The 26,139-nt window shown below is 38.0% G+C and overlaps 1 protein-coding gene across 7 annotated transcripts in view; it reads left to right on the plus strand.

Moving 5' to 3' along the window:
- Positions 1–23,229, plus strand: part of Ppp1r9a (protein phosphatase 1 regulatory subunit 9A) — a 287,136-nt gene extending 263,907 nt beyond the window's left edge. For 2 of the 7 annotated variants that reach the window (XM_076861332.1, XM_076861340.1), the window contains 6 exons: positions 7,011–7,098; positions 7,196–7,279; positions 17,160–17,358; positions 19,351–19,470; positions 21,299–21,481; positions 22,839–23,229. In XM_076861332.1, the coding sequence (XP_076717447.1) occupies positions 7,011–7,098; positions 7,196–7,279; positions 17,160–17,358; positions 19,351–19,470; positions 21,299–21,481; positions 22,839–23,051 (887 nt within the window). In that variant the 3' untranslated portion in view covers positions 23,052–23,229. Of the gene's footprint in view, positions 1–7,010; positions 7,099–7,195; positions 7,280–17,159; positions 17,473–19,350; positions 19,471–20,189; positions 20,214–21,298; positions 21,482–22,838 lie in introns of all 7 variants that reach the window. The other 5 variants (XM_076861323.1, XM_076861314.1, XM_076861347.1 and 2 more) reach the window with 5 other exon arrangements.
- The last annotated feature ends 2,910 nt before the right edge of the window (positions 23,230–26,139 follow it).

Below are 26,139 nucleotides of genomic sequence, written 5' to 3' on the forward strand. Positions count from 1 at the left end.
ATCTTTCACATCTGAAATGAAATCTACATACACACATTCAAATACTTTTTGACATATGTAAATGAATAAAATACACTGAAATATAACAATAGGGATGAATCTCTGGAATAAGACAGCAACTAAAAAACAAGTTACAGAATATATGTGGTTTTATTTACATAAAGTTAAACAAAACTATTTAGGTCATCAGATTCTGGGGTTCCACCCCTCACCCCAGTGACTAGGCATGTGCCCTTCTCGCCTGACCACATCACTATACAAACAAACTTTTGAGGTCCCCAATGGGAATGGCAGGAGTGGTCCTTGGGAGGGATGTGCCAGGGACCCCATTCTTGTCAACTGCAGTCCGTCAGGCTAGGTGACAAATGGGTGTTTTGTTTTATTGATGTTTGCTGATATTCTTTGCCTATTTTATAAGTACTCTCAAGTTCTGCAGTCAATAGAAAAAAAAAAAACTTCACATACAAAGGTAATGGCTGGACTTTATCTTTAATATACAAGTAGTTCCAAAGAACTGATTTTTTTAAATGTAAAAAATAAGCTAATGATAGAAACTGTTAAATCCTTGAAGATAAAGTGCACATTATTTATAAGATATGAAAAGATAATCAACCTCACTAATGATCAAGACAAGATCATTTAAATTACATATCTAATTACAAAAATTTGTCAGAATGCTAACATCTTCAGACTGAAATTTGATCAGTCAGTGCTGGTAACAGTGTGAGACACTCATACACTACAGGTATGATTATGCATCACCACAGTTTTTTAAACTCTACTAATTTTTCTTCACCAGATCAGGAATTGTAATCTTTCCACAAACATTTTGTAAACATAGAAATACAGGTGCCTGTAGGGCTTACACTTCTTCATAACTTTTGGTCAGTATTCAAGTGTTATTCCTAATTTTTTTTCTCCTTCGTTCCCTTTCCTGAACCTGTGAGCTGCTACAGTTTTCTTTCACACACTTTTCTTAACTTCAGCTCTTCTTGAAGGAGGCAATACTTGAGTATTAGGGAGTACAGAGTACCAGTGGAGGCAACCGAACATATGTCAAGCCTGTTAAAGCAGTGGTCAGTTAACTGTGATGAAGGCCTACTCTCAAAAGAATTAAAGACTCCAGAAATTTTTATGAATTAACCCAAAATATGGGGTTTGGTAGCACTTTTATAGAGATACAATTGTAGCAAGCTCACTATCATCTTTTCAAAAAAAGATATGTATAGACTCTGGTCCATAAAATGGCAAAATAGCAGATGAACATCCTTTGGAGCTAATAGTTAATAATCTGTGATCCACTGTGTGAATTTATAAGACATGGCTTGCTATCTGAGGGAAATCACATCGTAGTAACACATGAAATCTCACCCAAAGATTTTTATAAGTAGTTAAGCCCTGTCTAGATTATTTATCTCTGCTTTTTACTTCTAAGTTATTTATGATTCTTTGAGGTTAGTAGATATTTCCTCTCAGATTGGACAAATAGTCCCTGGATATGAATTGTGCTTTAGGGTCCGTTAGCAGTAGCATAGCAGTAAAATATGAGAATTTCACCTCACCTCTGATGCCTCCCTTTCTTCTTTTGGAATTTGGCAGGACAAAAGACAAGAGGTGGGAAGTCTCTCTTTTCCAGAGACCAAGTATTTGGGCTTTCTCATTTTCAGTTCTGCTGGGCTGGTCAGAGTTATATATAACAAAGCAGGATCAGTGAATTGAGCTTTGATAAAATACTAACTTTATAAATAGTCAGTGACTGGTATGGTGACCATTGCTAGGTACTAGTGGTGGATAGATGAAAGCAGTGTCAAAGCCTCCCATTCTCTCATAACCTTGATACAAGTTTCCAGCCTCAAAAGAGTTTTCTGTGCCTTCATGTTCATTTGACATTAAACACCTGAATAAGTGTTCACTCAGCAGTTGCTGAGTACTGGCTGTGTCAGTCTTCATGGTGAAGCTGAATATATAGAAATAAACAGGATTCTGTCCTTTCCCTCAAGGAGTGTGCCTACTAGAGACAGTCTGTCTGCTGTCATCTCCTCTCCCTCCTCCCCCGTCCTCTTCCCCTCCCCAACCCTTTCTATTCTGGAACCTCCTGCTAGCTTGCTCCTCTGGTGACCTTGCTTCTATGAACCCCCACTGACCACCACTGGCAACAACTGAAAGACACTATGCTTCTTGTCTTTTCACACTTGAACAGAGGGAAACCATTCAGCCACTGACTCAGACATAGTCCTGTTGCCAGACAGTGCCTTGGGGAGTTAAGGGTCTGACCTCAGTTTTCTAAATCCAGAATCCCAATAATATACCCAGCTTCACTCAGCTCAGGGTGACTGATTTATGCTATTCAAACCTACAAAACACTGATTCCCAGAGCAGAAGGCTGATTTACTTTAGGAGGATCAGGTGACTTATTAACAAACATCCTTTATTTGTTTTGTTCTGTCTTGTCTAGTTGGTAGGTTCAGAAAGTTGCTCAGTGAACATAAAATTAGAGTCAAGTTTACTGGATGTGGACACAGATCATGGCCATTGGCCTATGAGCATGCTGGTGACCTGCTTGTTTCACTATAGACACCACTAGCCTGCAGCTCTCCCACAGCCCTCCCACCTAGTTTCCAAAAAATAGACCTTGGTGTCATTCAGACTTTAGGGAAATCCTGTGCTCCCTTTGTTAGGATGTTGCAGAGGCTGATGCAGCATTGATTAACAGAGTGGGATAATGTTCTATAAAATCCTGTGCTCCTTGCTGTGTGAAACTGGTCTGCTATTCTGACCTGGACTCAAGCTGTGTCAAAGCTTCACATTCTCTCATTACCTTGATATAAGTTTCCAGCCTCAAAGAGTTTCCCTGTGCCTTCTATGTTCATTTGACATGACTCAAGAGAGGTTAGGTATGGTTAACCTATGGTTTCCCTCTTGGTGTATGTTTATGTGTGTGGTTCTTACAACTCATTAGTTCATCAGTGAAGAAACTAAAAAAGGACTTAGTGATGTTCACAGGGACAAACTGGATCTCATGCTTATAATCTCATCTAACACCACACTCCAGGAAAATCCAGATCCTTCTTCAAAACCCAGTTTAATTCTCACCTCATTAATGAAGTCTTAGGCCCAGTCACTCCATTTCCAGGCAGAGTACATTATTCTTTTCTCTCTGATTTCAGAGAATTTTTCACTGCTACTTTTGCCTCCATCACCTTATGTGCAATAAGTGATTTAGCAATCAGTGTGAGTCAAAATTGCCTCACGTACTAATCCTTGCATTTTTGGTCCCTAAGAGAATATGACCTGTAAATGATATTTAGTAATTTTCTGGATGAAGTACTATCATACTCCAGACTACTAATGTAGCTGTCTAGGACAGGGTCCATCAGCAGAGCCCTTCCACTTCCTGGTTTGTGAATGAAGATTTATTATAATGCAGCCATAATCTTCCAGCTACAGATGCTTACTTCCAGGCCACAGTGGCAGAGTTGAGTGGTTATGACAGAGACTGTGTATCTCACCAACGTAAAATACTTACTCCCTGTCTCATTATAGAAAAATCTTCTTGATTCCTAGTCTAGAAGTATCTTTCCACTCCACATTGCTGGATAAACTCTGAAGATGGCTTAGTCATTGGTTGCCATTTATTTAGAATTTTTAAATAATATTCTCAATATGCTCAAACTGGAGTTGGGTTTTTCTTAAATTTTTGTCAGTACCACAATGGCATGTCATCATTTTTCCTCAAATTTGAGGACCCGTAGAAGACACTGGGATAGAAAGAGTCCCATTATAACTAGCTTAATGATAAGTCTCTAACAGAATGTCAGTTAAATTAGAGGAAGTAAAGATTTTTTTTTTCCTAGAGGTCTGTATAACAGGATTTTACGGCAATAGGAGCCATAAAAATACTTTCCTTATTCCTCTTATATAAGCACCCTAATAATAAAATTTTTTCTAGGCTTGCATAGCAACGGACCTTTGACCAATCAAAGTTAAGTAAATTAAACACTATCAGTTTTCTACTTTTAAATACTAGAGATTATTATTCTAAGCTTATAGTTAGTAGCACATTGCCTGACACAGCATGCCTTTAAAAATCTTCATTGAATTAATACATGGTAAATAGTATTTAGCTTTCTAAAAACTTTGCAGAATTCACTTCTTATTAAAATATTACACTAGGCCTCTGTAATGATAAATATGGTAAAACTATATAATTGCTTAGAGAAGAGAGAGGTGACATCCAGCTAAGGTTGGTAAATAAAACTTGACAAATAAAATGCAACTAAAGTAACCATTGAAAGACTTTAAAAGAAGAAGAAAGAAAGAAAGGCTAGGTAAGGAGGGCATGAAAGGCAGAGTGAGTGAACATTCACAGAGACAGACACAACGACATAACCTGCATTAGAAGGTTGGTGCTATCCTAGCTGGCTGAAGCAGTTTGTTTATGCAGGGGAATTGTTGAGCATCAGAGTGAACAGGTAGTAGGTGAAGTCTATAGCTCTAGAATTTAAATATCAGAGATACCTTCAGATTACTAGGAAACCACAAGTTTGTTTTGAGCAAAGAAATAAAAAGGAAAGGGTACTAGGTATCGGAAGTCTAAATGAGACACACTGAGAGGTGATAAACTATAAAGAAGATCCCTTGTCAATAACAGGACAGAAGGATGCAAGAACCCTTGTAGTATAAGCTGACTAGATAATAGGGGGGAAGAAAGTGAGTTATAACTAGTCATAGGGTTTATAGCCTCAGAGCATAGGGTTTGTCATTAACAGAAAAGAGACTTCACAGGGGAAATATGGTTAATTCTTAAAAAAAAAAAAAAAAAAAAAAAAAAAAAACATTGGAGGTCATGAGCTCAGGAGATAGGCCAGGGCAGGAAGGTAGATTTGAGTGTCCCCATCATAAAAGAAGGGACAGTCAAGTATCTTTTTGCAGTGAGATTGAGAACAATGCAGACCAAGAAAAGGCCTCAGGATTTAGCCGTAGATAATTTATTACCTTTGGAAATGAAAGCTATATGTGCTTACTTGCAGGCCACAGTGGCAGAGTTGAGTAGTTATAACAGGAGACTGTCATAACCAAAGCCTAAAGCCAACCCACTCAGTTTGGGGTCTCAGACTTCTAAAGAAGTATTAGAGAAATTTCTAAAAGCCTAATGGAAGTCTTAATAAATAAGTTTTTAAAATGTGACATTTATCTTTTCCTGAAACTAGGCCAATCCAGTATTGGTTTGTATATGGATTAGAAGTTCTCATGTGCATTAAAGGTGGATTTGATTAATTTAACCCTATCTCTTCAGTGTTCCTTGGAACACACTTTGGCAAATGTGTCAGATAGTGATGTTTGGTTGCCTAGCAGCAGGTTCTGTGATGGCCAGAATCAGGCTTTTAGTCCTAAGATGTCCAAATAACTGTAACACTAATAGGTAAAGAGCATTCCTATGTACATTTTCTCAGCTGGCCTTCTCTTTACCCATTAAAATACCTCCCAGCTACCTGTAATTCAGAAAATAATTAGACAGTATTCTTTTAATTTCGCACAGTCCTAGCCATTAAGAGTTGCTTTAGGATTAATCTGGAAGAATTCATCACTTTATTTTCTTCAGCTTGTATTAAGAAAATTGAAATCCTGCTTTTTTAAATGTCTGTTAGTAAAAGCACCTTAGAAGGCATTTGTGCCATGTCTGTGGATATTTTTTTATGTGTGTGTATGTCACATTGGTGGCTATTTAATTCAGTTACTCAAAGAGTAATGATGCAAATATCCATAATAAATATTTTAAGCTAGAAGTGGATTTTGACACGACATATTTCTAACTCTTGTATTTCATTATGTACATTTTCAAGGAATTGATTATTGTAATCTGAGTACCATTAACTAAAAATATGAAATGCTCATTGCTAAAAATCCTTGGAGTATTTGTCAGTGTCCTGTGCTGCTTAAGAGCTTTGAAGCTAGACTCCTAAATGAGAACTGCTGCATATTTTTTAAGGATACATGTTGTTGTCTATTTAAAATTTCTCTTGAAGTGTACGAAACTCGTAAGCAAAATTAACCTGCAAGGTTAATTGAACACTATCTTAAGAGGCCTGTTCTATCTATGCTTCATGCCAGAAAGTTCCTAAAATTCAAGAATTTAAAAGTTAGAGACAGAAACCAACAGGCAATTAGGAAGGAATAATATCATACACAAAAACAGGTAGAATAGTGCCACAGTTGTCATGGAACACCATTTGCAGGCCTCTCTTCTGATTGATTTTTGGCATCCTTTGGAGTGTCCCCAACCCCCAGCAGCTGCTGTCCCTTTAGAGTGCCCATGTAACTCAAAGAGGTGAAGATCAGGCAGCTCCAAGCACTGAAATTTGGGTGTCTTCCACATCATGGGAGGCCAGCCAAGTTGTGTCCCAAACCAACTATTAAGAAGGACCTTTCAAAGATATCTTTTATAGCTGGGCTCCTGTCTAAGAGTCTTCCCCGTGTTCTACCCTCACCTGTCCAAGACCGTGAGCAAGTGAAAACTTTACCTTTACTGTCACTGTAAGTCTCTTAGACTCTCAGGTGATATTTTCTTCTGAGCTTTGAGGACACAGAGATAGTGGGTTGAGTTTCTTCAGAGGCTACAAAACCAAAGGCTAGGTATAGAAAACAGAGCCCAGGCATTCAAACCAAGAGTTGGAGCCAGAGAAAGGACAAAAGGAAGATCCGCTTTGAAGCAGAGGACATTGTGATAGTGGTTTTTGTTTTTTGTTTGTTTGCTTCTCTCATTCATTCCAGTGGGATTGACTCTAATACTTTTAGTGGTGAGTATTGGGCCTCTGTCCAACAGGACCTCTCCTGCTTAAGTGACTGTTTTTCAACATGGCACATGCCAATGTCTTTTGTAAAGGACATCCATTATCTTCTTCCACAGTTAGGAATTTAGGCAAATTTCTTGGATTCAGATATGTACTGATTTTTGATCCATAGCTTTAAAAAATAATAATTTATCCTTTTCGTATATGTCTATATCCTAGATGATGCCAAATGTCCCAAATCACTAAGGGCATCCAGTTCATTGGTGAAACAAGGAGGAAAAATTAGGCGGAAGTTTGTGGATCTGGGGTAAGCACTTCATGATGTAAAAAGCAAGCCCTCTGTAAAAGGAATATTAAAGAGGAAATTTCCACTCCCCCTTTCTGACTGTATGCTGTCATTATAGGGCACCTTTGCGAAGGAATTCCAACAAAGGAAAAAAATGGAAAGAAAAAGAAAAAGAAGTCAATAGGTTTTCTGCAGGTAGCAGGTATGAGTGGTTGATTAAGAACATGTATTTATTTCTATACCTGAATTTTCTGGCTCCCTCTTCAATTGCTAACCAAAATCAGCAGTCAGCATCTCTGAGCCTAAGTGATATTCCTAGAGTTAAGATGAAAGAAAAATTGTACAATCAGTTTATATTTGTCTTACTTTAAATATAGCCTACATTTGGCCTTGGGCATATCCATTGGTCCGTAACTGAAGAATTATGTTCACATGAAGAGTTTCAATAAATGTTTTTCTAAATGCAGTATAAATATATCTATGTAATTCTGTAGATCTATTTCAGATTCTTTGCCTAGCTGCCCACAATGCTAGTGCCTTCTTTTTGTTAACTCTGAAAGAGTAACTTTGCCCTTAAATACCTTGTTGGGATCAGGACTGTAAACATGCTTGTAAGAGAAGCCACCTTTTCTTTCTAGACTTGGGTATTTAATTGATTTGCAGGTACTGTCCACTGTCCTTACTATTCAATAAAGGCTTTCTTATAGAAGTAAGTATTGAACAGCATTTCATCAAATTTTATCAATTTTATTCTAAGATTACATGATTTTAAGTTTAGGTTTATATAAGAAAAGAGTGAAGCATCAAGCTCTGAAATCCAATTGTCTGGGTTTGAATTGTAGCTCATAAACCTTTTAAACCTTGGACAAATTACTTAGCCCTCCTTACCTCTGTTTTCTCATGTAAAATGAGGGTAATGGTACCTACATATAAGGTATAAAGATTAAATGAGTTTTCATGTACAGCATTTAAAATAATACTTGGCACACAGTAGGTATTCAAAAATAATTGTAATGATAATAGTTTGCTGTTATTATTATTATTTGCAAGTTACAAAGTGGTTTTACATTTACCATTTCATTTGATCCTTATAATGAGATCGGGAGGATAGATGATAGTGCCGTAATTTATTGATAAAGATCTGCACCTTCATAAAATTAAATTGGTTTGCTCAGGGTTATGTAGCAGGCTAATAATGCCAACCTGGGGCTGTGCTTCCTGTCTAGATGTCTTTCCAATCCACCATGCCATTTCCAGTTAGTGATGCATCTATTGATGCTTAAATGTCTCTGCAAATTTGGGGAATCATCTCAGAATTATAGACTATGAAAGAAACAGACAAAATGCTTAAAGTAAAAGATGTAATATCATTTATCCACTTCATAGTTTGTCTCTGCTATGTCCTTTTCTTTCTTTCCCTCTCTTTTCTGATACCCTCCTCGCCACCATATCTTTTCTTGATAAGAGATTGTACAGTCTCCTTGGTATTAGAACAAAATGGGTGGTGGGTGAAGAAAAAATTTCCCAAACTAATTACTTTGTTTGGCTGGTTTTCCTTTATGCTGTACAATGGAGAAAGGGTAGAACACCTTTATTACATTGAGAACAACAAATCTCAGGAAAAAATAAAGTAAATCTGAGGTAATATGCAGCTCAAAAGCAGTTTTTAACTTTGTGAGGCTTTGAAATAAGAAATTGCAAAGAGTTTACTTTGTGCTTTAAAACTAACAACAACAACAACAACAAAATACTCGGAAAAAAATAACAAGGCCATTTAAAGAAGATAGAGGGAGATGCACAAAACCCAATGGAAGAGAAACTCCCATGCTTCTGGAATGACTGTCCTTCCATTAGTCCCTGGGCATCGTAGCCTGTCACTACCTCATCCCTTTGAGACTCCAACCAAGAGAGAGGTGTGAACCCAACCGGCTGTGTGGGAGCAGTGTTTGGATTTCAGGTGAAAATTAAGCAGATTTTGATGGTATTGGTGAGTGCTTGCTGTACCATAAGCAAAGCCACAGACAGTCTGGAGAGGGTGGTCACTGATCACCACAGCTAGCACAGCTCTTGAACCTGCAGCAGGCTGCTGCCTCTACTGCCTGGCCACTGGTATCCTTGTAAAACATTAATTCTGGATTCTCCCTACTTCTGTAGTCACGAATAATTCCTCACATACCAATGCTACAAAAGAGTTTTCAATTAGAATCATAATTTTATAATTATTTATAATAGAATTTTGCCAGCATGGAAAGGAGTTCATGTTATTGAAATAGGATGAGAATAGAAAAAAATTTTTCTGTTTCAAAAAAATTATTTTTGCACAATGGGAGTAATTGGGTAACACTAATCAAGTCTAATGTCAGCCTCTGTTCTCCTAATATGGAATTATAATGGGCCCAGAACTTAAGAAAATGTATTCCAGGAAGAACAGAATCCCTGCCCAGTAGGAGCTTAATGCAGTGAGTTGGCTTCACAGGTCCCATGCAGGTAGGTGGGCATAAGTATAATCAGCTATAGTGTCACACTGCAATTACAGAAAAGAGTCTGGAACAGACTCCTCACCCCGTGCCACTTTCTCAAATAAAGGAGGGAGATTCACAGGTTGGGTTAGTAATCTTATCTTTTAGGCTTTTCATCCAATTCTTACTAGGTTGTTAAAATCTGTTGAGGTCATCAGCCAGTTATAACCTGTGGCTGTTTGATTTTTAAGAAGGATAGACATTTGCTAAATTTGGTTTTGATTTTAGATTTTTCCTCCCTTAGAGTACAGTTTACACTGTTGTGTTCCTCGTGGAAAGATAATGACTCAGATACATGACCAGCATGAGACAGATTGAGAAAATAGATGATAATAATATTCATAATAACCCAACGAACGAATATGATTTGGTTCTATAACTTTTTAAATAAGTGCTCCATGAATATTCCAATTTAAACGGGAAGCATAGAAGCTACCAAAAGTAGGAAGCATTTAGTCATCAGAATTATTCATCCCTTAAAGGACACACCTGAGGGTCAAATAAAATCCTGTCCTCAACTCCAGAACAGGTGACCACTGTTACCAGTGGAGTATCTCCTTGGAGCTCCGTGGAAAAGCTCTGTGAGCAAAGGTGTGTGTCTCTGAGTGAGATTACATGCCTCTGTGGAAGTGAATTTTCATTCACTTTGAATGTGTGAACAGTGGAAAACACACTGAACTGAAATCCAAGGTGATAGTCCTGACTTTTCCAAGAGTAAGTCACCTTGGTTTCCTAAGAAAAAATTAATGGGTTGGGCTAAAAGTGCATGGCCCCTGCTCCCTTGTCCACCTTTATATGCTTTGTCCAGTAAGGTCACCTCTGGTCAGATATAGCTCCTGAGTTATCTGTGCTGAGATGTACTATGGGAAGAAATGCATGCTGTATTCAGACAGTATGAAAAAAAAAGAAAGTGAAATATCTTATTAATTTTGTAATATTGATAGAACATTGTGCATTGGGATTAGATAAAATGTATTAGTATTAAAATTAATTTACCTCTTATTTCATGTATCTACTAGAGAGTGTACATGAGATTCATATTTGTATTGAATAGTGTTGATCTAAGTGATTCTATGAAAAATCCTCCTTTGATTTCTAACTCATTACCTAGCTGGTCTATAAATTATCACATATTCATGTGTTTATTCTTTTATTTATTTACAGTCTACTTCTTTGTTCCAAAAATAATTTGTTTATATACAAAAGTACATGATCTGTACAACATAATTTTTTTAAAAAATAAATAGGAAAAATAAAGTAAAAAGTAAAGTTGGTACTTACCTACATCATCTTCAACAATACCTTCATAGTAAGTTTCGTAGTGGCCTTTCAATGAGAGCCAAGAGCATAATAGTAAATGGTCAAGAACTTGAATTCAAATCTTGGCTGTGCTGTTTACTTTAGACAAGTTATTTAACCTCTCTGTACCCTAGTTAACTTATTTGTAAGATGAAGAAACCCTCACAGGTACACACACACACACTCATGCAGCCCTCTTTGAGTGTTGGGAAGATTGAAGGGATCACATTTAAGCACACTTTAAGTCCTTAATAAACATAAATGGCTATCATTATCATTTATACTTGAAGCAAGTTTGCTGGGAGGGATTTAAAAGTATTCTCAATCCATATTTTGCTGGCAGTCTTGTTCATCCAAGAAAGACTTTTGTCATCTTTGAAGAATGAGTGGGCTATAGGGATTATACTTCAGGCAATCCTTCAAGATGATTTTCTCTCAGAGGTTTTAGATAAATCAAGGCATGACAGTGAATTTTAGATTATATGCTATGACAAGTACCTGGAGGGCAGCTCTATCCTGTGGCTGAGTAAGGCAGGGCCCCACTTACCAGTCATTGGGCTGGGTGGAAACACACCTTTTAACAAAGTTGGGGATTAAGATGCATACATGTGTCTGAATAGAAAAGCACCTCACTTTTGCCTGTGCCTGGCCAGCAAAAGCACTTGCTTTCATGTGATCTTTGGGTAATGTCAGCTCAGCCCTATTGAGGAGATTTATTCAGCCTAGAATTGGCCCACTTTTCGCTGCACTTAATATTCAGTTTTCATTTTAAGAACTTTAAATGCCCGAAATCTAACAGATTGACATACCCAACAAGCAAACACATTTACATGTTTACAAAAACTCTCAAAAATATAAGGCTAGAATTATAACTTTTTGACTCTAAATATCCCATTATTCTTATCAGTGTGGTTAACTAATTTCATATGTTAAAAACAAATCTAAAATGAGTTTTAGAACATTAAAGTGATCTTTAATGAGTTTAAAAATCTCAGGACAGAAGGCTTGTGGTATAGCTCAGTGGTAGAGTACATGATTAGCATGCCTCAGCACCAAAAATCACAATAAAATAAAATTTTAAGACAGAATCAATAGTCAAATTTCTCTTGCAGATTTTAATGGCACAAATTTGCTTAAATGCCTAAGCAATATATTTATTACTCCTAAAGTTAACATTTATGTTTTGAGAGTATGGTTTAATTTACATGACTCTTTTACTATTTCATTTTAAACCTTCCTAGTTGGTTGGGGTTGATGGTGATTAGGGAATATTTTCATCATCTCAAATGAGTTGAACACTCTACAGTGTCCCATCAGAGACAGACTGCTGGTTCTTCACAGATTTAGACAAGAACTCAGGTCTGGGAGAAATATATGTCCAGGACAATTGGCCCTGAGCTATTATTACCCCTAAGAACTGGCTTTACAACCTGTCTCCTGAGTGGATGTTGAAAACTTACAGAAGCACTTCATCTGATTGAGAAAAATGAAATCTGTAGTTCTTCCTCTGGTTGCAGTCATCTTTCTTCAATTAATTTCCTTTATAATCTGCTTGAATTCTGTGTTCCTTTAATACTTCTTTTGTTTTATAAACTCTAATGATATATTGGGGGTGGGGGGGTACAAAGAATTTAACCCAGAGGTGCTTTACCCCTGAGCCACATCCCCAGCACCTTTATTATTTTTTTTAATGATACAATATGGGTTTTGTTGTTGTTTGACACAATACATTGATTGATTAATTGATTTTTTTAATATAGTGCTGAGGATTAAACCCAGTGCTGCACACAGTCTAGGCAAGCACTCTACCTCTGAGTTACAACCTTAGCGCCCCTTTTATTTTATTTTGAGACAAGATCTCACTAAGTTACTTAGGGCCTTGCTAAGTTGCTGAGCCTGGCTTTGAACTTGTGATCCTTTTGCCTTAGCCTCCCAAGTCACTGCGATTACAGGTGTATGCCACCATGCCCAACTCTAAATGATATTTTGATGATCACCAGTTAGATTCTGAATAGTTCACATACCTTGTATTCAAATTTAAAACTACAACAACAAAATAATCACTGTGGGGTTTTTTTTAAGTTGTAGATGGGCACAATATCTTTATTTTTATTTATCTATTTTTTTCTTTTTTAATGTGGTGCTGAAGATCAAACTCAGGGCCTCACACATGTGAGGCAAGCACTCTACCACTGAGCCACAACCCCAGCCCTACTGTGGGATTCTTAACTGAGCAATTTAATTTTGGGATGCCAGCCCCAGGATACATTGTTTTCAAAATTGTATAGATGAGTTAATTGCTCTATATGTTTTTTAGCTATAAACCATTTAAATGCCAGTGAGTGCTACACCCCATGTGACACCTTTGGATTGGGAAGACTGAATATGAAGCCATTCTTTCTTCTGATTCCTAACAATAAAATAATCAGTGATATAGCAGTGACTTGTGGATCTGTTTCCAAAAATGATTATAAGCCATTAATGTACAACTTAAAGAAAAGCATAGGGAAGTACAGAACACTTTTTTGTTTTGATCCTATCGAAATTATTTTTAAATTCATCAGGAATTCATTTCTACCAATCTTGATTTTTTTTTTAGGGGGAGTGGGGGAAAGAAAAAAAGGAGAAGAAAGTGTTAAAAATGGAAGGAAGGGTAGAAGCAAAAAAGGAAGGAAAGACGGATTTTGTATTAGTAATAATTAGGAAGATTTTCTCAACAAGGTGAAACAGATGGAGTGGTCAAAATAAAATCTGCTACCAAATCTTTTCTGCTCCTTTATAGGCCCAGTAGTTCAATTTATCCAGGAAGAAACTGGTATTCATTCTCAAAAGTATATGTTGGTAGACTGATAGATTTCTAGTTTTAAAGTAATATAGTGTTTCTTTTTTTTATTTTATTTTTTGGTACTGGGGATCGAGCTAAGGGCACTTTACCACTGAGCTATACTCCCAGTCCTATTAATTTTTTATTTTAAGATAGGATCTCACTAAGTTGCTGAGGGTCTTGCTAAATTGCTCAAGTTGACCTGGAACTTGCAGTTCTTCTGCCTCAGCCTTCTGCATTGCTGAAATTACAGCATACGCCACCAAACCCAGCTATGTTTCTTTTTTTAAAATCAGAATTCCATTTCTATAGGTCCAACCAAATGGAATCATGCCTCTGTTCAGTTCATCTGGGTGCCAGGAAGCACACAGTGCTCCATTAGTCATGGAGTTTTAAAGTCACAGATTAAAAAATGAGGGAGTTAGGAGACAGCCTCACAGGGACACAGCCAGGCCTCATGTAGAACACTCTTCAGAGTGTCCCAAATATGGTGGTATGCAGTTATGGCAATAGTGGTTGACTCCTTGGAAGTGGTCTTTCAACCATTTCTGCTTGCTTGTCTTCCATTATCTTGGTGTATGAAGTGGCATAAGAAAGCTTCTGGGTATCAGCAGAGGCTGGGATTTCATGACCTTGCTCATCACAGGGTATAAGAACTACATGGCCTCAGGACCTGTCTTAATTGCTGGATATACAAGTCCACATGGGATTATTCATCTTAAATATTTTCCTGTTAGAGATAATTTTATGAAAGTGTTTACTTAGATGTAGCCTTCAGATTTTTTTTTCTTCCTAATGTTGTCCTGCCAGGATCTGTACTATCAAAAGTCCTTTTCAAATAAAGCAAAATAATAACACTTCAGGAAACAATATTCTTATTTCTAGCCTATTTTTTTTAAAGGAAGTGGTGGTGGCCTAAATGCATTGTTACAAAGACATTCACTTGGAAGTAGGATGAGATTGTCATGCTGCTGTTAATTATGGCCTCTTTATAAACTTTAAAAGAATAGCCATTTATTTAAGCACTACCAAAATTTATTGGATAACAGAAAGTTATTTAGCTATGGTGTTCAGCCTCTTTTTAAAATTCCCTTGATTCAGAAACTGATAGCTAGAGGTGATTATGATCTTAAGGTTCCAGTTTTCCTCAGATATGCCCAATTACAAGAGTGGGACTGCAAGAGGATATGTATACAGAGTATTTTCAACATTTTTCATGGAATGTGGGATCTACGCTAAAAGACAATCTTAGATGTTAAATTATGAGCGGATAGATAGAACTGCAGAGAGATTTACCTCCCTAGAAGTATGTGGTGACATCTTAAGGAGATGAGGGAGCAGGAGGAATGAGATGATGGAGCTCCATGCAGGCCCTGCCAGGGCTGTAAAATTGGAGTCACTTGTCTTATCTTCAACTTAGAAGCAAATATTTGCATTCCAAAAACTAAGAACCCAAGGTCTTCCCCAAATTGAATTCAAGGATATTAAGATGATAATATCCACCCCCACCCAGAAGTGTTGGGGAGACAGCTCTCCCTTTCTTCTGTAACCTAGATTTAGAAGTTTCCCAACTGCAGTGAAGACCAAGGTTGGGATGGCATCTAATTTTTATGGTGTCATGTGGAAGGGGGAAATTCCGGCATGGGGAACTGGTACAAACATTTTCTATCAGAAAAAATAAAATGCTTTTCTCCCTCTTCCCAAATAATTATATTTGCATTCTGGATAGTATGAATAAAGTATTAAAAACTTTGAATCAGATCAGACTGGTTAAAATACAGATTCCAGGTTGACTCTTCTGCTGTCCTCTTCCAATGCTAATTCATTGTCTGGGTGCCCAAGATCTGAATGGAAACAGCTGCATCAGATGGTTCTTATCAGACTTGTCCATGGCCAAGGGATTAAAAAATGCTTCTTACAGACCAATCTGCCTCTGCTAGCATGCTTTCTTGAGTTCACTCCTGTGTCTTATGATATAAGTATTTAGATTTAAGGATACTTTTTTTTTAAGTTTAGACTTGAGGATGAATTTGATGTTTGACACATCTCTAGTTGATATTTATCTATTATCCTTGAAGACTTCCTACTCCCATTTTTTAAATACTCTATTTAAAACATCAGATCTTTTGAAATCTTTAATATGACCAACAATTTTGCTCACCCAACTGCTGATCTCAATGTTTTCCCAAAACCACATTGACTTCTCCATTATCTTTAGTTGTCATTCTTCTAATCACTTTATATTTGTATACTGCATTCCAGCTTATAAACAGGTGTTTCAGTTATTGTCTTATTTGATTCTCACAGTATTTGGAAATAGCTGGAATTTTTAGGAGTTAAGCTATTTATGTCAATTTGAAATATATTTCAAAGTTTGTTTGAAATGAGATGTGAAAAGACTAAAATTCAGAATACATCTGGGACAGAAAGTTATCTAGCTATGGTGTTCAGCTTCTTTTAACTGAAGGGAATCCATTGTGATATTAACAGCTATCAGATAATAGACATTCCATGAAATAACATTTGGACATATTGAGGCAGACTCTCTTCCATGACGCATGTAAACTATCATCTGTTCCTACTTTGATTCCTGATAATTATTTTTCTCTTAACCAAAAGATAAATATAAATATGAAAGTAACTGCATTAAGGGAACTGTTTTCATACTGTGTTCCTTGAATGCCTTTAAATCCTTTAAATGTTAAAAAATAAACAGAGAATTTAATATTTTGATAGTTTTCAAAGCACTTTCACATATGCTATTTAATTCTTAACAACCACATATGAGAGACATAAAAATACACCTTTCATAGATGAGCAAATGGAAACCGAAAGAAGGCCCAAGGCCACATACTCAGGAGGTGCAAGGCCTTGGACCTCCAAGGCAGGTACGAGGACATCAAGTCTTGTCCTGCTCCTTTGAAGAAACACCAAGATGGTGAAAAGCCAGTAGGCTACATGTTTTGCTCAAATTATCACAAGCCCTGAAGTGTTCAAATTATTTAAATGTATAATTTTCTAAAATGTTAGATACTTGAGAACACAAGTCCTGAGCAAGGCCAGAAGGGTGCTATTTGAGAGCTGCTGTGAGGCACTGATGTGCCTACCAGGTAAAGGAGTTGCTGTGATGGCTGGCCCAAGAGCAGTGCCTGCAGGACCGCCTCCCTGGTCTTAGTTCTCCCTGGTCTTAGTTCATCCCCATGCACTTAGAGTTTCATTTCAAAAAATTCATTTCAAAAAAATAGCAGTGCAAGAGCTTTGATTATTGTCATAGACTCCACTTCTATTAAGGTTAGCGTTACAGCCCAAAATTTTACTCTGCTGAGTAGAACAGTTTCTCAAGCAGTTACTACTGAAGCTATATTGAGAGTCCTTTCAAAATTTGCTTCAGGAAGCCTTTTGCCTTTCTTTGTCTAACATCTATTCTTTTCACAAAACAGGATCTTCAGAGGCAGGCTGGAAAACTGGAAAGCCAAGCCACCCTCCGCAGCTCAGGCCTCCACCCGCTCCCCTTGCATGCCTTTCTCCTGGTTTAATGAAAGCCGGAAAGGATCCTATTCCTTCAGGAACCTGCCTTCACCTACAAGTCCCCTTCAGCCTTCTCCTGAGACTCTAATTTCAGATAAAAAGGGGTCTAAGGTAGAAAACACATGGATTGAAAAAGCAAACAAGAAAAACCCAAACCCCTCCTCCTGTTCAGTCTTTGGAAGGCGTCCTCAACCTGTGTGTGCTCTGGATCCGAGGAACCGTGTGGTAACACCGCCACAAGCAACGTGTGGTGTTTCTTGTGTGAGGAAGAGAAAGCCTCACTTAACCATCACCTGCTTTAACACTGTTCCATTCTAGAGTGTACATTTCTCTTTGGTTTGCCTGTCTTTTCACGTACTGCTATTTAATCTGAGTTTGACAGTTAAGCCATGCTGGGAAAAGATACATTCAAATCATGAAACAGTATGATAGATCTGTTTACAGAGTAATCTAAATTACATTATAAAACTATTTTGCTATGCTCTTCAAGATTTACTGGAAAACCGATAAATTCAGGACTGAATATGTGTTTGATACATCTGAGTGAAACTCCTTAAAACAAACCAGTGCTGACTTGGCACCGTACTTCTTCCTCCTTTTCATATCAAATTTCCATGCTGAACAGCTGTTGTAATTTTGTCACCAGAGTTCTTTAACTTTCACAGAATTAGGAATTATATGCATGGTGTGGATTGTTTTTAAATACATGATGGTTATTTCCAGCATGACACTGCAAACCTTATCTAACATTTTACTGAAACACGTATATATGGTGGCTAACTTTCACAAGTCGTTTGGTCTCCTTTTTTCTATGTTCACCTTTCTTTCTCAAACAGATACGTGTAATTAATGTTACTTGAATTTAATTCTTTCCTTGAGGTTAACAGCTCAAAGGGTTTTGACTGGGGCCTGACTTTGTGTCTCCATTGACAATACCAGATGGTGACGTTCTGTGTTAAAACACCCTGCTGCTTAAATGTTCTACTGACCAAGCTCCATGTGCTCTGATTTAGACTTCTTTTCTGAAGTTTTAGCAAATCTTGGAATTAGTCTGGCACTAAGTATCCTAGCCTCTGATGTAGTGTTTATTCTGGATAATCAACTTAACCCAATACAAGGGAACCTAATGGAAAACTAACAGTCCAAGATCTAATGAAGTAGAACATGAAACTAGATGGTTGTTAGCCAAGTTGCACTGAGTTCCTGGGAATCGAGCCATTCTACTTGCATTAGCAAAAGTTTTGACAGCAGTAGAGCATCTGGGCCTTTTACTATCGGATCTGAGGCATTTAAATGTTGTTTGAGTAATTCTACCATCATCATGCACTGAGGAAGTCTCCAGATTTGGTTTAGAATGTTTCCATGAATGCAGCAAGGTAGCCATTGTTAAGTTTCATTATAATATTCTCTGAACATGTTAATGATGTTCCAGGGAAGTCTTGTTTACATATTCTACCTCCCCAGCCCCAGCTGATTTCCAGCCCCATGTGTCTGTTCTGTGCCCAGCCTCTTTGGTTGTCTGCTGGTGCCATGAGAGTTTCATTCCAGCATGGAACACGCAGAGTGTTGTCAGACTGTGTCCTCCCCCAGAACTCATCATTTTGAAGGGTACCTCCAGGAGAGAATCTGCCACTTCTCACAGTATTTATCACGGACAGCCGCATGCGCTCCTTCCCAGGGGTGCTCCAGCTACCTTCCTGATAGGAATCACCATCTGTTCCTAATAACTCAGCCTCTCCACACCATCTTGTATTTTTACTTACACTGTTACTCATCATGATTAGGGTCAAAGAAGATAGGCTTATTAATATTACTCCTCTGAGCAGTAGCAGAGGATAATGAATTCTGTACCCTTGGAGAGAGATTGAAGAATCATCTCTCTAAAACACCTCTCCTTTTATCAGATGGAGAAAGCACCAGAATTCTCAATTAGGGACAAAAGACACAGCATTCTCCACCACCGGCCGGTTGAAGGTCATTACCAAACCCAGTATGAGTTTCTTCTGAGATGGCTTATAAAGAACCTCTGAGAACTTGGAAACACACCTGCCTGTGGTTCACTTGTTGTTCCCCTTTAACACTGAGCTTCCTTTGTTTTTCCAGAATTTTACCTTCAACGATGACTTCAGTCCCAGCAGTACCAGTTCCGCAGACCTGAGTGGCTTAGGAGCAGAACCCAAAACACCAGGGCTCTCTCAGTCCTTAGCACTGTCATCAGATGAGGTACTATAGTGGCACTATGATCAGACAGTTGTCTCATAAAATATACTGGGAAAATGGTTTTTAGGATAAATTATTGCATAGAAACCAGCAGGATCATGGCTTTGTGTTTATGTCAAGTCTTCGTGATTTCGCTCCCTCTCTCTCATCAAGTGAGTACTATGTTGTTTTCAGGGTAACACACAGTGGGGAGGCTGGGGCCTAGAGAGCAAAAACAGCTCGGCTCATATGGGGGTTCACAAATTGTCCATTCCCTTTCTCCCTTACCTCTGCCACGGTCACACCAAGGTTCTGCTGTTCCTTCTGGTGTGGATCCTGATGGAATCATTGCAATAGTTCTGACAAGGAAGGAAAATAGGGTGAGAACCACTTACTTAGAAGCAAAGGTCATGGTTAGCATTGCTAAGAATTATTAGGAGATAAATGTTTATAAGAGAGGCAGGAAATTACATTAAGGATTGGTTTGGTTCCCCAAAAGGGGTGGAGATGGGCAGGCAGACACAACGTAAGTAAAGATATTTTTGCTCTTATTTAAATATTCATGCTTATTTCTTTCTAACATGATTTTTGTTTGATAAAACTTCTGTTCCCTGTAAACTTTTCTGCCTGTATTCTTCAAGCCTGGCATGATTTTAAGTTTATTAAAACTGTGTACTGTTGATGTTTTGCGTCCTGTTTCTATAACCCTTTTCTTCTTGATTCCTTTGTTGCCCCTCACTCAGAGCCTGGATATGATAGATGACGAGGTGAGCTGTCAGTGGGCTGTGTGGTGCCTTATGTGGTAGAGTTTGAACCTGCTTTTTTATCCTTACGAATTATTTAAAATTAAACAATGCAAGAACACTTTCCTCCATAGTAGAGGGTTTCCTTGTCTTAAATAGCTTTGTTCCCTGCCCTTGTCTATATCTTAGCCAAAAGATGTTCCTGAATCAAGAGGTTCTAACTCCCACCTCCAAGTCCCTCTGTGTATCTCCCATCCCCATTACCTTGACTCCTTTCATTCTTTAACATCTACTTTGCCGTCATCTCAGCTTACCCCATCCCCTCCTCTGTGTTCCTCATGTGGGTCACCAAGGTGACTCCTGTCTTTCCTCTGAAGCCTTTCATTGCCTTCATCTCCTCTCAGCTTAGCAGTTGTAGGAAGCAATCTGCCCCTTTACACTAAGAAAAGCAATATTATACAGTAGACAGAGCCTGTATTTTTTTTTTTAACAAACCAGTTACTGTTGTGCTCTGCTACTTACTGTGTTATCTGGGACAAATCATAAAGACTTTCTGAGCCTCAGTTTCCTCGTGTATTGAAAGTAATTATGGATATTACCTGCCCCACCTTCCTCTCAATTCTGCTTGCTGCTCAGTGAAATAATAGTTGGAAAGTTTCCCATAGAAAGCTTGAGGGGTTAATGCTCTCCTCTTCCAAGTGAAAGATACCTCAATATTTTAAATGTGTTTTATAAAACTTTAATGTCTTAGCAGAGGATAAACGCAGAGTGATGCATTGCATGTAGAGATTTATGAAATATTTGTTTTCTACATCTGCTATTTCCAAAGTGTTTTGATATAAAAGCTTGCAACATTAGAGTGTATTTTTTTCAATATTAAACTTCCTACATTAATAATGGTGCTTTATTTGGGGGAATTTTTTAAAATTTCCATAGATCTAAAACCACATAGGTAATAAGCATGTTTCTTTTTAACAATATTAGAAACATTATCATTTTGTGGTTTAAAAATAAATGTGGCTCTAGCAGGTTAAGAAATTCCTTTTGATAGCATAATAGGAACCATAGCATTTTGGTCCTTTAACAATACTGCAACATTCCTATCTCAGATCCTTGATGATGGACAGTCTCCCAAACACAGTCAGTATCAGAGTCGGGCCGTTCATGAATGGAGTGTGCAGCAGGTTTCTCACTGGTTAATGAGCCTAAATCTGGAGCAGTATGTCTCTGAATTCAGTGCCCAAAACATCACTGGAGAGCAGCTCCTGCAGTTGGATGGAAATAAACTTAAGGTAAAGAATTATTTGTCTGTGTTAGGTTACCAGGTATGATTTACACTACTTGTAGCACCTAAAATGTTTTCGTTAGCCCAGAGCCTTCTGCATATTGGAGAGACAACTTCCCTCAACAGTCAGTAGAAAGGATGATGAATTATTTCTGAGTTGGAAACAAAGTTTCAGAAAGTCCATCATGGGTTCTGAAATGAGTGGTAGGCTGCTCATGAGTGCTAGGGACCCACTCCATTGCTTCACCTGGCAACACATGGTCCATTTATTAACTCTGCTTACTTCCCATGTAGTATGAGTTTTAATAATGGCCACTGTGGACTTTCATCATATTGAAGTTAAGACCCTGATCCATGAATCTTCCTCTCCTTGTTCATTTCTCCTCCACACTCCCTCTTCCCTACATGGCACTCCAAAACTGGGATGATGTTCTCCCCAGAACTTTCTTCCCTAAATATATGCAGGCTGTGTCTTCCGTCCACCTGGATCGCACTCTCTTTTCCACTAGGAGTCTGGCCCATCTCAGAGACTGAGGTGGCACCCACCCCTGTGGAAAAAGGGCAAAAAGAGCATACAACCAGCTCCATACACCCTCTGCCCACTGCCCCAGCCCCCTGATAGGCTGACCAATAGATGAATAGCTCTTGACAATCTTGAAAAGGTTAGAGATCAATCAATAGCTTGTGAATATGAAGGCCCCCTTGACAAGGCTGTCCCTGTTGGGGAAATGGATGCATCCTGCTGTTGATGCTGAAGGTCATGAAACATTTAAAGTATGCAACCAACTCCCCTTATTCTGAATTCTAGGCTTACCAAGCAACTCATCACAATCAGGCTTCCCTTGCAGGTCTGCCCACGGGGAGAGAATGGCTGGTTATGCTGAGTATTCTGGCCCCAAAGATATTTTTGGTTTTCCTTGTAAATGACTACACTGGCAAAAAGGAAACCATTTCAGTTTTCTCTGTCCTTCTTGGAGCCCTCTGTGACAGCCGGTGCCCATGCTTACCCTTTGAAAATATTGATGAGTTTAGCAATACTTTTGCCTATAAATGTTTATAGCACAAAGGTTGGAGAAGAAGGATTGTATCTTTTTTTTCATTTATTCACTCATTAAAAACCAATTGGAAAGCATTTTCTTAATGAGCTTTAGGGTGTACTTTGCAAGGGACTTCATAGAATAAAAGAACAATAAAAAAAAAGCACAAACCCTCAATGTACACAAACTTTGAATAAATAATATCAACTCTGACCTGTTCTATCCATGTTTCAATTAGGAGTATAAACATATTGTGATGTTAACCTCATAATAAGCAGAGCAGCCGTCAGTTTTCCCATTCAGTTTGTGCACGTGTTTCCTTTGCAGGCTCTTGGAATGGCATCATCGCAGGATCGAGCTGTGGTTAAAAAAAAACTGAAGGAAATGAAGATGTCTCTAGAGAAGGCTCGGAAGGCCCAAGAGAAAATGGAAAAACAAAGAGAGAAGCTGAGGAGGAAGGAACAAGAGCAGATGCAGAGGAAGTCCAAAAAGTCGGAAAAAATGACATCAACGGCAACAGACGGCCCTGGTGAACAGTAGCACACCCTCCAGAGGGTGAGAATGCTCAAGAGAAGGCTCCCCTCTTCCTGCCCTGTTCTCCTCCAGAAAAAGAAACTGGTGATGGGGTGATGCTGCTTAGACAGACTGAGGAACCGTGTGTTGAATGACTGCATTTTCTGCAATAATAGAATGCACTCCTAATTTTAACCCCTGAAAGAACCCCAAACCATCTTTGGTTTGTTAACAAACCAGAGATCTCATTTGGGAGAGACACAAAGTAGTTGTGTTGCTCTCCTGTCCTACTTACCAACATCCTGTGTTGTGTTGGGCGTGTTGTGTCACGTGGAAAACCAGCATGACCCTGCCACGAGAACAGGACACCCCCCTGGTGTTCATGGAGCACTTGGAATTTTCAGGGTAGGATCCTGAAACTAGGCCCTTGCACGTATTTGTGTGGCAGAGAGCACCCTGCCAATGAGATCTGGGACTCATATTTGCTTCTAGGGCTACAGAGTCCAGTCTGGTGTGTGGGAAGAGCTCCCCCTCGGTCCTGGTTCTGGGCAGAGAACAGCAACATTGTGGAAGCATGGGTGTTGTGCCACATAATTCTGTCCTAAGGGAAAGAGCAAGCACACAGTCCTGCTTGCTGGGCATCAGAAAAAGTGAAGAGAATCATAGTTATTCGTTAACTGTAGAAAAGAGTAAAAGCCTTAAGAATGTGGATGTGGGTATACCTTGAGGTTTGAAGTTAACATTTATCCTCCAGATGTTGCTGAACAAAGAAGAAAAAGTCAAACTTTAATGTAGCCTTGGGATGTTGGGATATGTTGTTTACTTTGCTACCACTGTATGTTCAGTATTTCAGCAACACTGGCAAACACAACACAGTTCCTTTGTCCCCCACACACAACAAATTGAACAGGAAATTGATTTTTAAGGAAACCAACATTTTCAGGTTTCCTCTCCTGGGGAACATTCTGGCTGGTCTTCAGCCTGCCTATGACACAGTCAGGAACTTGTCACATATTTTCTACTCAGAATTTCCCAAGTGGGCTCAGTTAGTGTTTTAACAAACTCACTTTTAAGGAAAATAGAAATACCAGTTAGAGAAAATTTAGATTTGAGTAACATTCAACCAGAGAACCAATTTTTTTGAGCACACAGAACGTTCCTATAAAACAGAGTTGTCAGTTAGTTACATTTTAGAGATATTTTGAATGGTTTTTCTGAGCCATTCTCTACCATACTCCAGAGATTTCCACTTTACAGTTGAAGTTTGTTTAAGGCAGTACATAGAATACACTTTGGTAGTGGAAGAACTTATGCTTATTTTAAAGCCAGTATTAAGGACTTCAGTATTTCACCAAACTTAGTTGAGTGTAGGAGACTAGGGCAGAAAGAGGAGAAGATAAACTAATCGAGAAATTTCCAATGATGAGGTTTTTTTTTTGTTTTTTTTTTTTTTTTTGTATTTTGTTTTGCTTTTTATGCTTATGTATCTTGTTCTCTTTGCTGCTTTGGCTCCAAAAATGAGGTCATCCACTTTCCAGTGGGCAAGTTTCAAAGTATGACTTGAGGCCAGATAAATTTTAGATAAGTATTTTACCTCTTTTGTGACACTGGGTCTTGCTCTGTCCTCAGCGTTGTCCATGCTGAAGTGTTGTACACGCAGAGCACAGGAGATGGCTCTTGAGTATTACAGTAATAGTGTAAGGGGACTCCTGCCGTATAGCCCACCTAGTATTTCTAACATTGTGAGATTTAATTTTTATTATTTTTAATATCCAAGTTCTGGAATTGTCTGAACTAAAAATGTATTGTCTTATTCTTTCCTCAATGTCTGATTCCGTTTCTGCCACAGTATGGTCTGGTCTGCTAAGCTTCAGTGATTTTGTCACCAGGTACAGATCATACATTCACTCCTCAGAAACACTGATGTATAGTAGCTTTCACAGTTAGGAGAGGCGCTGTTAGGTTTTTCTGTCTATCTTCATTTGGGATATGATAATGAAACTGCCATACTCAATACTTATTAATATCTAGAAATGTCTGGTGCTTCCTATTATTAACATCACAAGAAACCAGGAGCAACTATTAATGAACTACAAAATTCAGCAAATCTTTCCTCATACTTCTAGAAGATTAAATTAGTAAAAATCTGGTAATGCTTGTGCTTGCTATTGTAAATTTTTGCCATTTTCGCTTTCTTTGAAGAAAAAGTAACCTGGATCACACTGGAGGTTTCACTATATTCAAGAGTGGTATGACTATTTTAAGTTATGTTTACACTTCAGTAATATTTGAAAATGAATGTATATATTGAAATGTCTATAAGTCTCTGTCTTTGCCCATAATTTATGATCTATTATATTGTATTTTCTTAAATGTCTTAGAAGTACTGTTCTTTATTATAACTTTATTAGCATACTTCAGTGTTTAGATCAAAGTCATACTGATAATGTTAAAAATCAAATTCTTATTCCTCAAATCATTTAGTGTATATTATAACTGTTTTGATTTTTTAAGTTTAATTGTAGTAATTTAGGTCTAAATGCATTATTTTAATGTTACTACTTAAAACTGCTAAAATTGTAAAAGGGACTTGATTTGATTGCCCAACAATGAACTATAAACTGATTGATACAAGGGTATGAAAACAAAGTGAAGGACCTCAGATCTTGTGAGCATTTTTGTTTTTCTATTATTTCTTTGACTATAGTGCATGGTGACTAATTGAGGTTCTGGTGTCTTGCACAATCCTCCTTTAATGCTAGTACTTTTCAGTGTTCATACACTTTAATGCAAAATTGTTATTTCATGAACCTTAAAGACTTTGCAGTTGTTTTTTTTTTTCTTATCAGAAAATGAACAAAAAGGGATTATCTGGTTACCGTGTACTATATTTTAGTAAGGGACAGCTCAGTATGACTCTAACTATAGCCAAAAGTGTTTTGGGGTATGGGTGATGTTTTGGAGGGAGGGGTATAAATAGTGAGGCTAAGCAGTAGGTAACACTATGGGAGCTGGATCAGGATTTCCACTAAAGAACTTTATAACAGATTCCTGTGCTTAAGACCATTTCCCTTAAAGTAACTCACAGTCATGGAATACTTCTCTTGTTCTTTAC

Source organism: Callospermophilus lateralis, chromosome 1 (assembly GCF_048772815.1).
Source record: "Callospermophilus lateralis isolate mCalLat2 chromosome 1, mCalLat2.hap1, whole genome shotgun sequence".
NCBI classification, from domain to species: Eukaryota; Metazoa; Chordata; class Mammalia; order Rodentia; family Sciuridae; genus Callospermophilus; species Callospermophilus lateralis.